This window comes from Puntigrus tetrazona, chromosome 25, assembly GCF_018831695.1.
Source record: "Puntigrus tetrazona isolate hp1 chromosome 25, ASM1883169v1, whole genome shotgun sequence".
Taxonomy (NCBI): domain Eukaryota; kingdom Metazoa; phylum Chordata; class Actinopteri; order Cypriniformes; family Cyprinidae; genus Puntigrus; species Puntigrus tetrazona.
Window position 1 is genome coordinate 6561118 of NC_056723.1, and position 14791 is coordinate 6575908.

The following is a 14791-nucleotide window of genomic DNA, read 5'->3' on the forward strand; positions in this document are numbered from 1 at the left end:
ACCTTGTAACACTGTACTGTACACTGTAAATGTTTTTATTGTCAGATTTTCATCAATTTAATGCATTATACTTAATTTAGAAAACTAAACTTTTACTGAACACCAGGTGGTAGTCTATAAGTGACAAAAACGCAAAAGTATTGTATGACAACATACAAAATAAAGTACTAACTATACTATTAAAGGGTTTCTGCAGGTCTTAAAGTCTGTATTTGCCATTCCAAAAATGAAGGCATTAAAACAACAAGTCCTCCAACCAATATGTCTGTATAGGTCGTTTGCACAAATCCTTGAAATACGACCCATCAAAGTTTATACTACAATTGTGCGGCGTCATAATTTGGGCCTTGTGTAGCTCAGTCTGTAGAGCATTGCGTTATACGATGTGATTGCACCCATCAAAATATGTTTTAATCAATGTGAGATCGGTAATTAAAAAAATCCTCACACTGCATTTAAACAGAACACGCATTTTGATTGGTAATGACAGTCATACGCCATCTCATGACGACAGACGCACCATGACCTATATTTACGTTAAAAATGTAAATATAGGTCATATAAGGTACTTGCACAAACGTCATATAGGGTCATTTTTTGTTGGAGGACAGGTTGCATTAAAAAGATCTTAATGTCTTAAATTCATAAAGAAATGACATTTAAAGTTTTATGCACTTCAAAAAATAAATAAATAAATAAACATATTTCAGTGTTTCCACAAGTGAACAACTTCACATACATGTGTGTATGTCAGTAGAACAGCTTAAACCTGCCTTGGCACTGTCAAAGTCTATAACACACACACGCACACACACACGCACACACAGAGTGACAGGCACAAACAACTGATTGAGAATATCCAGAGACGAAGCTGCCTCCTCTATTAACTGAACCACACTTGTCCCTGAAAGTCCCTGTCCAGCATCATCTCCAGCATAATCAGGTTTCTCTTGCCTTCTTCCCCGTTTCTTCCCTCGTTCCCTCATGTTTCATTTATCCTCCTGAAATAGCCCCTGTTCTATAAATAGACCGGGTGGCAGACACACAGAGGCGTAGGTGGATCCCGGAATAGCAAGAGTGTCTTCGTAAAAAATGAGCGCTAGAGACCACGAGCTTTAAATAGGGCTGACGCCAGGAACGGCGAGAGCCTGTCGCCATGGGAACCAGGATCCTGTGGGCGAGCGGGACACGTTGATTAATCGGAGCGGAGAACAGGGGTCAACATGCAGTGATGTCATAGGCCCTGCATGTGAAGTGGTGATTCGGGTGTGCGTGCATGACACAAGATACTGAGATAAAGCAAAGAAAAGGCGCTTTTTATGGGTCGTACACGAGCGCTCACTTCCACACGACTGTTTCCCCGCTCTGTGTGGAAATCTACTCAGATCTACAGCAAACGAGCCGTAGGATCAGGACAAACCTGTCAGGATCACTCGACATCAGCGCGCCAGTCAGACTACGGCAACACCATCGGGGGTTTATGAGTGTGTGTCAGGATACAACCTGAAAAAAAACACTCCAGCTTGTGGTCCTGACTAGAAAAATAGCTACGTAACGCCACTAAATGTGTAATTTCATATATAAAAATAAAATATATTTCACATTTATTATTATTATTATTATTGATAGGCATAACAATTATTACATTTATTAATACTAATACAACTATTTTATATGTGTGTGTTGACATTTAAAAAAATCAACAGCAACAAATTATTAAATTATTAAATTAATTAAAATTACTGCTGTCAAACGATTAATTGTGATTAATTTAACTATATAAATGTATATACATGTAAATATATATATATATATATATATATATATATATATATATATATAAGATATATACTGTATGTGTATATGCATATTTATGCATAATAATACAGACACATATCATGTAAACAACAACTTTTAATCGTTTGAAACACTAATTATACTTAATATTATATTACTATTAATAATACAATATATTCTTATATTATTTTATTAATTGGCATAATAATAATGAATATTCAGTAATACTACTAAATATATGTATATTTTCTTAAACAACAAAGGATTATGCAACACTAAACTATCTATATATTCTGAGATTTTAATAGTATGTGTTGCACATCATGGGAGACAAAGTAAACATCCATTAATTTTAATCATATGAGAAAACTACTTAATTTTAAGCTTTTTAGCGCTCAACGACTTTCAATGTTTCATAATTATTCATAAGACTGCATTCCCTTATCCTATGAGAAGACACTTCGCTTAATTATTCATAACAGCACATGTTGATTTTCTACGACAGATGCCTCAGAGATCACGTACAATCAGAGACACGTTCAAAGACAGAGAGTGTTTGTTTTTGTTTTGTAAGAGACTCTTCTATAGACCTTGAGTCTCCGACACAAACATGATTCATCCACACCGTGAACGTAACCAGTCTTGATGTAACCGATCAAACAGCTTACATAAACAGAGCAAAATAAACCTCAGAAGTTATTAAAAATGCAACAGTGCTGTCTTATACATTTTCCACACGGACTGCAAATGCGAATGACTGTATATTTATTTGCCCATTAAATTAGATCTCTCACAAGATGTGTGTATTTACGTAACGTACAGTGAGCTTGTATAAACCATGTATAATATATAATCATTTTGTTCTGTGTAACGGTAAATTGCAATGTGCATTTGAGAGAAGCGTAGACGCTTTTAACTCAATGAGACCGAAGTTTTGGTTACCATTGACTTCCAGTGTATGGACAAAAACAGTCATATTAGTTTGGAGCAACAGTAATGAAAATCTGGCCATTTAAGTTTCTATGATATCCTAGTTTCAGATATGAGATAGACACCCACCTTCAATGGCATGCAGATGAGTACAAGCGATATATCCAACAACCCGCTGATCCTGAGCAGAGCTTCCCACCTGCACCTGAGAGAACAGAGCAGGAGGACAAAAGAGATTGAAGAGTGAGAACTTTGCCACATCAAAAGCGTTACAGAAATGCAAAATCAGTTATGAAGTGCCGTCAACACCCCTGAGCACCGTTGCACTGTTTCTCTGTCAGCTTCTTCTGTCATAACGCTCTATATATTCCTTTCATCTGTCCGTGGTTTGTCTGGGGACCGTGTTAAAAGGTAATAGTCAGAGTCTGCACACCTCTGAGCTCTTCAAAACACCTGCTCGTATCATCATTTCATCCAGCCGCACCAAATTCATTTCCTCTTGTTTTTCTTTTCTGGCTCATGCATTATATCGGCTCATTAGTGAACAGACGGACTGAATATTTCAAAAAGACAAATTGATTAGTAAGTGGAGAGCAAATTTAACTCGACCTAAAACACTGCAAAGTCAGCACTTACCATTTTGGGGTATTTTCACACACACACACACACACACACACACACACAAACACATAAGCTCTCTGCAAATATACACAGTATAAACACACATATATCTGTGTATATGCGTGTGTTCACATTTAACAGTGTCATTTTATTTTATTGCTATTACTTGTATGATAATACTAAACGAGTAAATGTAAATGTCAAAATAGGCAAAATTACAATGTACGATAAAACATTAATACAGATGAAATAATAAACAAATGAACACATATACACCCCAAAATAATATATACTGTATAAATTACACATTATTATTTACAATATAAATATAACTCATAATTAATGTATATAAATGTATATAAAATGCATTAAAGATTATATATTAAACTTAATAACTGTCACAACATATACATAATCATAATGCAAAGTATGAACAATGGATGTTAAAAACTAGCATGTACAATTATATAAAATTAAATAAAATCATTCTGATCGAAAATATGTGTTTGCTAGTCTGAGTGTGTGTTTTCGTTCTGTTTTTTTTATGTAGGCTTTGTATATTGTGCTAGTTCCAGCACAGGCATGTCTCTGTCCTCTTTTCATCCAGGCGACCCATTCAGTGTAAATCATTCAATGACTTACACAGGCTCATTCCCAGCAAGGACTCCTATTCAAAGTGCTGAGTGCTACAATACAGCTGGACACAGCTTCCAAATCTCAAAGTCCTCCTCAAACTGCAAATTCTACATTTCAGCAGCAGGCGATAATAAATGTCATTGTTTTTCAGAGTTGATTTGTAGATTTAATTACACTAATGAGAGTCCGACCATGTGGTCTGTACCATGAGCTCACTGCTTTGAATCAAACGGGGCTAGTACTCTTTCATTTCTCTTTTCTCCTCCTCACTCAGCTTCATTGCCTTTCTCCGTTCCACAGTTTTACTCTTTCTCTTCCTGTGTCCTTGTGTATGAATATTTCAAACGTTTATCCATGCTTGGCTAAGTGTGTGTTACACTGACAGACCAGAGTAGGCAGCAACTCAGATGGGTGGAAATGTTTTATGTGTCTATTGGGATGTCAAAGGTTAAAATAAAATAAAATAAAATTAAATAAAATTAAATATTCTACAGTATCAGTAGCACCAAGTACCAACAAGTAGATAACAGTCAACACTTTTTCAATGCCCATGTGTACATGCATGTATACATTTCATGGGCAAAATAAATATTACAGTTCATTGTGTCATTAATAATAATCATACAACATGTTGGCAATATGAATTGGATGAATAAAAATGCATTGGAGTCATATGGATTACTGGTGGATTATTATGATGTTTTTATCAGATGTCTGGACTGTCATTCAGAAGGCAAAGGATCAATGCAAAGGATCTATTTGTGAGCAAGTGATGAAATGCATTGCTGCATTTCTCCAAACCTGTTATATTTAAAAAGCAAGCTCATGTGTCTCGCCAAAAAGTGAACCAAGGTACGTTTATGCCATGAGACCAGTTTCACTGGTATTGGTGTTGACTGCTGAAATGACGACTTAAGCGCGTGCAAGGGTATATGTTGTGATTATATGTGCATACATGCAAATAAATGTTAATGAGCAGTGTGCTAATTGGAATGTGCCTTCCACTTGTGAGATCTCTTATAAGGTTAAAGATTATTTGCCCAAAGGAGAAACAGTCGGCTGGCTAAGTAAGTCCATCCATCACACACACACACACACACACACACACACACACACACAGAGGGAAGCTTGGCTGTCTAATAAACTTCCTCCGGTTCTTCTAATCCACTCCTACTGGCGGCTTGAATGCTGAGCTGATAACACACACAGCAAAGACATGACTACAGCTGAAGACAGCTAGTCCTTTACACTAACAAAGCTTTGCAAATAGAGCTGACCATAGCAGGAGCAGTGGGTCACAATCTTTTACCGCTGAAAGACAGCAATGATTGCTGTACAATCTCCAAGCTTTAGGAGACATTTTGCAATCTTGCAGCATTTTAATTTCCCCCTCCCCTGAAGACTATGCATAATAACAGTGAAATTTTCTTGCACTAAAAACAGCAATTTACTTTTACACAACCAATCCTCCTCTCCGAGTCTCATTCATGAAACACAAGCAGAGCAAATTCATGAGTATGGCTCTCATAAATCCATTTGTATATAATTGTCCCATTGAATGAATGCAGCAACTTACGTAATAATGGATTTGTGCGCTATTTATGTAGACTCTTGTTTTATAAATGGCCCTCTGACCTTCAGAATTAAACTAGCTGAGTTTAGTACTGTATATATATATATATATATATATATATATATATATATATATATATATATATATATATAAACAACCTCTGTTATGATTTATTTTGCAACGTTTCCATGAATGATCTGGTTGGACAAGATAGTTCTGCATTTTGAATGCTGACACATGAACTATTTCTTTTTGAAGGAGCCTTGAAAGCCATGAAAGCAATGTCCGACCAGCTAGATTTTTTAGTTTTGGAAAGAGGATTCTTTCCTAAACTGCATTTATTTGATCAAAAAATACAGTAAAAACTGCAATGTTGTAGAATATTATTATAATTGAAAAAGAAATTCTCTTTTAGGACACTGCCAATTCATAAAAAACATAAGCATTCCTATACATACAGTAGACATGATGCACGTCAAAAGCTAACAATCAGGCAAACCCTAAACAAGCATCTACCCTTGACGTTGTGAGTGTGGAGAGCTCTTGAATAATAATAAGAGGGCTGAACATACATGCTGAAGGGCCTTAATTAAAGGGCCGCTCAGTCCTACGGGAAGCATTTTTAATTAATATTTCCACTCCACACACATTCCTCCCTCTCTCCACCATTCATTTTACACCCATTTCCCCACCACAAATTATTTGACAAAGCTTTGTCTGTTTATTTACCAGACATTGACCTTTCATTTCCCAAAATGGCCTTGGGGTGAAAAGCATTGTTGCAATACTACTGACCCTTTTTCAGGAGTGTGAAAGTAGTTTTGCTGTTTTGGCATTTTTTACTTATTCCAAAATTATGTAGATTCTGTAAGAATAAATGTATCTAATTTAATGGTTAAATTAAATGGAATAGTTTTGCGTAAGATAAACACTGCTTAAAATGCAAAATGCAGTAGGTTTGTTAGGCTACTAACAAAGTCTGTTTAAGATAGAATGCACATATCTAATATACTAAACCATAGTCTTGCATAGCCACAACTTCAGACTGGTGGCAGAAGGTCTGAAAACCCTTCCCACTTTGAATGCCACATGAGGGGGTTTTAAAGAACAAACCTGAAAGTGTTACCACCAGACCCTGAGATCATCTGAAGGGATTTGATAATGCTACAACACAACAGTTTAACTCTATGGGAGTTGGAAAATGAGCCTATTTTCAAAAACAGTGGACTGTTCCTTTAATAACTTTTTAATATAAAGAAGGGATGTATTGATCCAATACTCAGGATCGGTATTAGATTCAATACAGTCATTTTCTGTGGATTGGGTATTGATCAGACGGTACCAAGTCGTTTAATTCCAGTTTCTTTTCTCTCAGTTGAGGCTGTCTGACTTCCTCTATTCAGCATTCAAACTATGCGTTACGTTCAGTTACTAAACCAAAAACGATTAAACTCTCTTAAAGAGCACTCAATAAGAGACTTAAAGCCGACAAGAGAGATTATCAGTATAGCATCACATAGATTTAATACACTACGTATCAACATCTCATCCCCTTTTGAACTAGTTTATAATTTACTTATAAAATTATTGTGCACTCATGACTTTTGCTGCTGAATTAACCACAATTTTTTTTTATTTCTGTAATAGTTTATGATTATATATACTGTATATATATATGTTTCATATTTATATATATATTTTTAAATTAAGCTGACTATATGTAGTAGATTGTGTTCAACACACAAGTGTGAGGATAAGGTCAATACAGAGAAGTAAAGAAATTCCACAACATTACAACATTCTCACAGCCCTAATATACAGAATGTCCTGCTGTAAACCATTTTTCTGTAACAGTCACATTACATGACCTATATGGGCATTAAGCTTTTAAGAAGAGGTTTATTGTACTATGTGAGTAACATGAGAGGTATTGTGAGAAAAGAGCAAGACACTGACCTTCCACATTCCTGTTCCATCTGACTGTGTTAATTACACTATTTTTTCACCTAAGAACTTAAGTGTGAGCTTTGAAACTAATTATTTTAGGTTTTGCTCCAGTTGTCGGTAACCTTCGGGATTTTCACAGCAGTTCTTTTCTGGAATTATCTGTGTTGTTCAGCTGTAACTCTAGTCGTAGTGTAACTCTGTGTCTAACTATGTAGCTTGGGTAGCACGGCCCACTGTGAAAGCTCAGAGATTCAAAATCTTGCTTTGAATAGCTGTGTATTACTATTATTAAATTGGTTGCGATTGCCACATCATCCAGCAGTTTTAAGTTCAAGTGGTTAGACAAATAGGTTGTCGCTGGAAACACATGCCTGGTTAGAACGCTTTGTTATTTTTGTCCTCATTAAATTTGAAATGATAAACGCAATTACCCTAGCCTTATTTTAAAACCTTCAGGACTTGATGACAGATGTATTCTGTGGTTCAGCAGTTAAGCAAATAAGAGGCCAGGACCTTGGAGGAGTATCCAAAGAGTTGGTTAAACTTACACCCCCGTAAAAGATTGAACGTCAATTCAAGTAAGAATCTATTTAGTACGTACATGTACTGGGCAAAGGCATTGACCTTCTGTTTCACTGTGTAGAGTACTCAATATTTAACAGGCTTCTCTCTCTCTAGCACACACACATTCAGAGTTAGTATTTAGCAGCTTTGTCTGACACACAATGGCGGCTGGCCTCTTGCCCTTATGGAGGGAAAAAGAGATCAGGTTTGGAATGCAGCCAGAATCGGATACAGTGCTGAGAGAGTAATGATATCTCAACCCTAAAAGCCTGTGCTCATCATCACTCTAAATGAGGGCTACGCAAATAAAAACACAAGCTAATATCATGCACCAATACAGACACTAGTTAACACATGCTAAGCATACAACATCCCAACATGCTAATGTAAGCAAATAGCCAAATTAGTGCAATTAACATGTCAAATCATTTCATACAAAAAATCTAGAATACCTAATTGTTTTAACAACAGAACAAAGCACAAAAGCTTTCTCTTTGAATCATATGCTGTCCATATGTTAGCATAAACAAAACAACTTTTTGTAATTGAAAGTTTTTTTTGAAACTAGCATGTGCTACTGGTATTCAGTTGGTGAGTCCACTTCACCATTCATGAAGAACAATATGTACATACAGTACATAAAAATCTATGGGAACACTGTCATTGTAATTAAATACCACAATAAGTTAATAATCCTTCAGCTGCTAGTGCATACATTCACATTCATTATATAAACCTTATGTCAAAAAGCGTAAGGAGTAATGAGCCTGTCTTTGCAATATCCAGACTAAAATGAGCACATAATATTCTATGGTAGTGGAACTTTTTCTTGAATTGTAATATCTACTCAACATAAGTGCACAGCCCCATTAAGACCATATATAATGCAACAGGACTGTACATCCAGCCATGCTTCTACAAAGAGCGGAAGCCTGTGTTTCTGAAGGCATGACAGATGAGTGTTTCAAAAAGGCCCTCTAGGCTACAAAGGGCTAGTCATAAATTATTCAGTCTGTTTGTGTACACTCAAACCACAAGTCCAACTTTGACTCCAAACTCGTGCCACTGAAAGTTCAAGATCTGATGCCCTAATGTGCCATTTTGATATCAATGACATGCATCAAATGTTGTACAGAAGGTATAAACATTGATAATCTAAATGAATTGGCTGAATATTAAACATAATTCTGAAAGATACTTTTACACTGGAGATTATTCAGTTAATCAAGTTGAGAGCTGCATTGGTTCATACGCAAGGGTGTAGTATAAACCAGCAGAAGGTAAACAGAAGGTATCCAATATCCAGAGTATAATAACTGCTTGAAAAATGGTTTACAAGCATGTCATAAGAAAAGAGTATAACAAGCTCACCTTGGCAAAAAGAACTCCTTTAGCAGCCAGAGCATCCTCGCTGCGCCCATTAGGAAAGCACTCATAATGGGCATCCAGAATAGGGTAGCGACTGGCCAACAAAAGCCCGCTGTTTAAGAACTTGAACCGGGAGCAACAGCCTTTCCAGCCGTAGCGTCCCACATCACTCAGCACAAAGGGAAAATAGCGGTGCAGCTGCCTCCTGAGCCTGTCTGCTGCTCGCCTTTCGAAGACTTCCTGCAGACAAAGGAAGTCCAGGTTGGCTGGGAAGAAGGCAGAGATCTCATGGTCAAAGCCGTCATCACCATGACGGCGTTTGCGCCCAATCGGCCTTTTAAAGACTGAGGTGCGGTGTTGTGAAAGGGTATTGTTGGGGGAGATTCCTCCATCGGCTGCGTGGAAGCGAACCAAGGATTCCCGTGAGGCCGTACGGCTTTCTAGGCTACCCGTATCCCCATCCCCAGTCTGGTGGTTTCCTTTTTCAGCCTCGGGTGGCTCAGAATCTGGAGAGGTGATGCTGATTTGCACTCCAGCTGGATGGAGAGGACAGTCTTCGGAGTTCTGGATGACGTTGCTATGCACTGGACACTCTCCAGAGGAGTGGGGGTCTGCAAACTGGTGGACGGCACAATCGGAAGCATGCTCTTCTCCATTGGGGTGGAGGGGACACTCTGAGGAATTCTGACCTCCAGTGCTGTGGACGGGACAATCCGAGCTTGTACCTCCTGAGGGGTGAACGGGACACTCAGTTAAGGCCTCAGACTCAGGTTCAGTGGTGACTACAGGCTCGGGGCGATGGTCCAAAGATGAGGTGCGGCGGAAGCCCTGGGTGGCCAAACTGCAGAAGGATGCCGCACTAATTGAAGTATTGGTGGGCGAGTCAATGTATATCTTGATCTGAGGTCTGCTGGCACCATTTCGGATCCGTTTGCCCACTTCACGAGCTCTGCGTTGAGTGTCCGCAAGGTTGTTAAAGCGTGCGAGTGAGTCCGGCAGCAGGCAAACATTGGCACTGCCGAAGCAGAAGCTGCGACCTTGCGGACGCCACTCGGCAAGTGCTGCCCCAGTTCCAGCCGATGTTCCCTGCTCTGCACCATGCTTGTCTGGTTTCTGGTGAGAGTAAATGTAGGGGTTCCTGATGGTTTGCAGTGGGGCCCACAAGAGGAAGCCAATAAAAGCAAAGGGTAACGATGCCAGCAACAGCACCAGATAGAGCGGCGTAGAGATCAGGACCCCAAGTGCCAAAAAAGAGCAGGGATCTTGGGAGCGTCTACGCTTCTCTAGTGATGTTGCTACACAGGAGGCCAACAACCGGTCCAACAGCCAGTAGCAAGGGAAAACAAAGGCCCAAGAGAGACGGCTCAGAAAGCTGAGGAAGGCACTAGGGTAGGGAGATGTGTGCAAGACCATTTCTGGCTCACCTTGTAGACCAACTCCCAGCCAAAAAAAAAAAAAAAAACTGTACAAAAAAAAGAACTACAAAGTTAACCCTCCCCCCTGTGGTGGAAAGAGGTATACTACATGGTTCTTGGGTCCTTCACTATGTCCAACTTTGAATTTGGGATATACAGGGTTCCTAGCCCGGCCTCTTCCCTCCTCGGTGGGGGTCTGGAGTGCTAGAGTCTCCTGAAGAATCTGATCATGGTGATAACAAAAAAACCCTTCTCTTGGGATCCAGAATATTCCAGGCACGGAAAGGGGAGGCCTTGTCAGCGTAGAGCCTGCAAACAAGCAAAGGGAGGGGGGAACAGAATACACAGGCAATCAGATAAAAGTGGAGGATAATGTGCAATCAACAAATTGGATCCCAGTAAAATTTTAAATGTTTTGAAAATCATGATGAATAATAAATAATAATAGCTTTTCACAGAATGCAGAGTGTCAGGTCACCAAATGTAGCCTGCTGTGTAAGAATGTAGCTTTATGTGACTAAAAGTGCTTGATTTGCAATTGTGTTTTCAAATTGGTTTTTGGTAAAATATGTCATTTAAAATAGCTTATTGTTTGTAAATAAAATAAAAGCTCTTATTATACACAAGTGATCTTATAAATGCTTGTTATTCAAATCTGTGCAACTACGGTGAGATTTTTTAGAAAAAGGGGTCTAACAGATGTGGCTTATTATCCAAAATGACCTTTTGATTTTAACAAAGGAGAAATTACGGGTAATTACTATTTAAAAAGCTACCACTGCACAGGTGTTACTGTAAAATAGGATAACAAAGTCCCTAAAGTGGTGGCAATTTTGTGGTTGTTCCTCATAAAATATACAGATAGAAACAGGACTATACAAACAACTGAAACAGATGATGACGAAGATTAGACTGCAACATCACAGAGACAATTACATTGATTAAATGTAAGAACAGATGATACAGAAAAATATATTCTCTTTTTGTCACAAGGAAGAACCAATTAAATTTCCTTGTTCTTGAACAAAGAACTCACATAGGTGTTAGTTCTTTTGTTTTAGTCCCTTTATTCAGTGCAATTTAAAATTGTTAAATATAATTAATATAAATATCATTAAATTCAGACTGGAATGGAGCTTAAAATTTGTACCCCTAATACCTTCGATAATTAATCACCTTAAACAAACACGAAAAAAAGTAATTTTATAACTTTAGAGGTTCTCATTAGATGCAGAAATCTAAAGCTCTTTAAACCTTTGTTTGAAAGCAGTCATTGACATAGCAGTCCTTTTATGTTGAGATGCAGGTTGCCTTTTTGCGGCAGATGCTCCTAGTTGAAACCCTGACCTAAATCATCAAAAGATTTACCACAGATCAAAGAGGGCAGGTCAGTCTTTGACACAACCAGGAAATTTATATGTTACTGCTGTGTTTTTTTTTTTTTTTAGCTCGATTGACATTTGACACTGATGTCAAGACACTAAATAACAAAAAAAGTTCACATGTCATAACTGAATATGCTGCTGGGTTTAGAAATTTACGGCAAATTACAAAAAAACATTGGGTTGTGAATAGCATTTCATGCAGATCAGCAAGAACCTCTTGCGCATTTAGACATATGAATGACCTTTCTCACACACAGTCCTCTAAAAATACTACTAAAGCACAGACAAGTCAGTTTTTAACCCCATAAGAGTACAGCAGTTTCTCTAGATAAGCACAACACAAAGCTTCGCGTACAAATAATCCCTTTGCATCCACACTCACCTCATCTGCACACACACTCAATCTGTGGAACAATAATTTCCAGGGTTTTATCCATCACTGCTGCCTAATCTGCGCTGGACCGCTGTGTCGACTGCATAGTGGCCCAGACGTGAGGAAAAAAAAATGTTTTTTTTTTTTTTTTTTCTGAGAGGGCTGATTTTTGACAGCCCGCTGCGAGCGCAGGGTTGTGCTGGTCTGACTCAAAAAGTGACAGACAGGGCCGTCGGTGCACGAGAACAGGAAAAGGAAGAGTGTAGCAAAATGAATGTGTGGTAGTTTGCAGCTGTGCATGCTGTATACATGCACATTGCCACACAACACACACACACACACATGTGTGAGGGGGGTTAAGAGACAGTGTCTTTAGGTTAAGCTTGCCTACTGCTGAGCAGCTTTCAGGTCACACACAAACAAACACACACACAAAGCTTGCAAAGGAAATCCGGTGCAACAACAATGTCCTGAAATCTAGATTCCCAAAGATTGTCCTGCTGTCGTTTTGCCCCTGAACCGAGTCACCATATGGTTTTGTAGAACACACACGCTCATACTTAACCACAAATTCACACTTAAATATATACTGAAACTGACAGATAAATAGATGTAAATCTATCAGTCCCTAGTTAGATGTTCTTGGTCAGCCAGAGGAACATTTTATTGCTCAAAGATTGCTTTTTAATAGCTCAGGGGACATTACTTCACTTTTATGCTCTATTTAAAAGTGCAGAAAGTGATATTACCTCTCTGGGACTGTTAGACACGCCCCTTCTTTCCAGAATTCAGCTACTCAGCAACAAACTTCCTGATTATGGGCTGTCCTGTGAACATTCAAAATGACTGATAGATAGAAAGCGCCTAAACAAAAAAATCTAATTTAATAATATGTACAGCAACTTTAAATGTATATGGACAAAATGTATAGCTCAGATAATTTGGTATTTGGTAGTTTTTGATCATGTTCATGTTAGTGTTAAGTTGTTTACATATTTATGCACATTTTGAATTTGCTTTTATTTTTAAATACATTTTTTTATTTTAGTATATGTTTCATAATTTTATGTGGTTTGTAATTTTTATTAGTTTCCTTTTTAATTAATTTTTTTATTTATTTTTTTATTTTATTATTTATGTACTATGTACTATTGAAATATTTTGTATTACCTTTTAAAATATTTCAATTTTGCTTAATTGGTATTATAGTTTTAGTAATTTTACTACTCTTTTCAGTTAATTGACAACTTTTTAGAAGAAAACCACTGCAAAATTACAGAACAATTTAAGAAAAAAGTTTCTTTTCTATGGGAGATATACCCCTTTTACTTTTCACTGTATTTAGGAAACATCTACCTGTGGTTTTCAACAACCAGCTCTCTGCTCTGTGTGTTTACTTTAAGTGTATGCACTTAAATGTTACGTGTGCCTTCAATAACTTTCCTATGTGAGTCAATATTGCTCCAGTACTGACCAGAAGCCTGATAATCAAGGCAATAAACTAAATGAATGCAGGCACCAACAGGAAGTCAGTTAGCTAACACGTTGTTTAGAAAGCCTCAGCTATAGATCTGTTTATACACGAATCCTTCACCTTCTAATCAATACTGATCACAACTTTCCCCATGAGGAAAGAGATAGACACTGACAAATGTCACGTCGATGACTGTGACTGTTTACCAGCCAATATAAACGTATAAACACACAATTTGTTCTGTAGAAGCTATTAACGCTTTTTGGTTATTAAGTAGGCCTACCTGATTGAAGTGACTTGCAAAAGCTGTTAAGAACATGTCTGGGTAAAATGTTTACCACAAAAAAAAAAAAAAAAAAAAAAAAAAAAAAAAATATATATATATATATATATATATATATATATATATATATATATATATATATATATATATATATATATATATATATATATACTGAACTTTAAGGAATTAAAATGATTTTTTTCCTGAGTGTTATGTAAATGTCCTCCTTAAAATTAAGACAATTAATTAAAACTCTAAATAAAACTAAATAAAACATAAATTCTATATTATATATAAATTCAAATAAAATAATAATTATTCCTTTAAGAATGCATGTGATCAAAAAACTGATTTGTGTGTGTGTGTGTGTGTGAGTGTGTGAGATTGAGAGAGAGAGAGAGAAAACAGAGCTGATAAGTGTGAGT

At 37.2% G+C, this 14791-nt stretch overlaps 1 protein-coding gene across 3 annotated transcripts in view; it reads right to left on the reverse strand.

Annotated features, from left to right (window-relative positions):
• The window catches only part of smpd3 (sphingomyelin phosphodiesterase 3), a 36178-nt gene that overhangs the window by 8903 nt on the left and 12484 nt on the right, over positions 1-14791 (reverse strand). For 2 of the 3 annotated variants that reach the window (XM_043228488.1, XM_043228489.1), the window contains exons 2-3: positions 9440-11160; positions 2857-2932 (exon numbers count right to left, since the gene is read on the reverse strand). In XM_043228488.1, coding sequence (XP_043084423.1) covers positions 2857-2932; positions 9440-10849 — 1486 coding nt within the window. In that variant the 5' untranslated portion in view covers positions 10850-11160. Of the gene's footprint in view, positions 1-2856; positions 2933-9439; positions 11161-12618; positions 12811-14791 lie in introns of those variants that run through there. The other variant, XM_043228490.1, reaches the window with a different exon arrangement.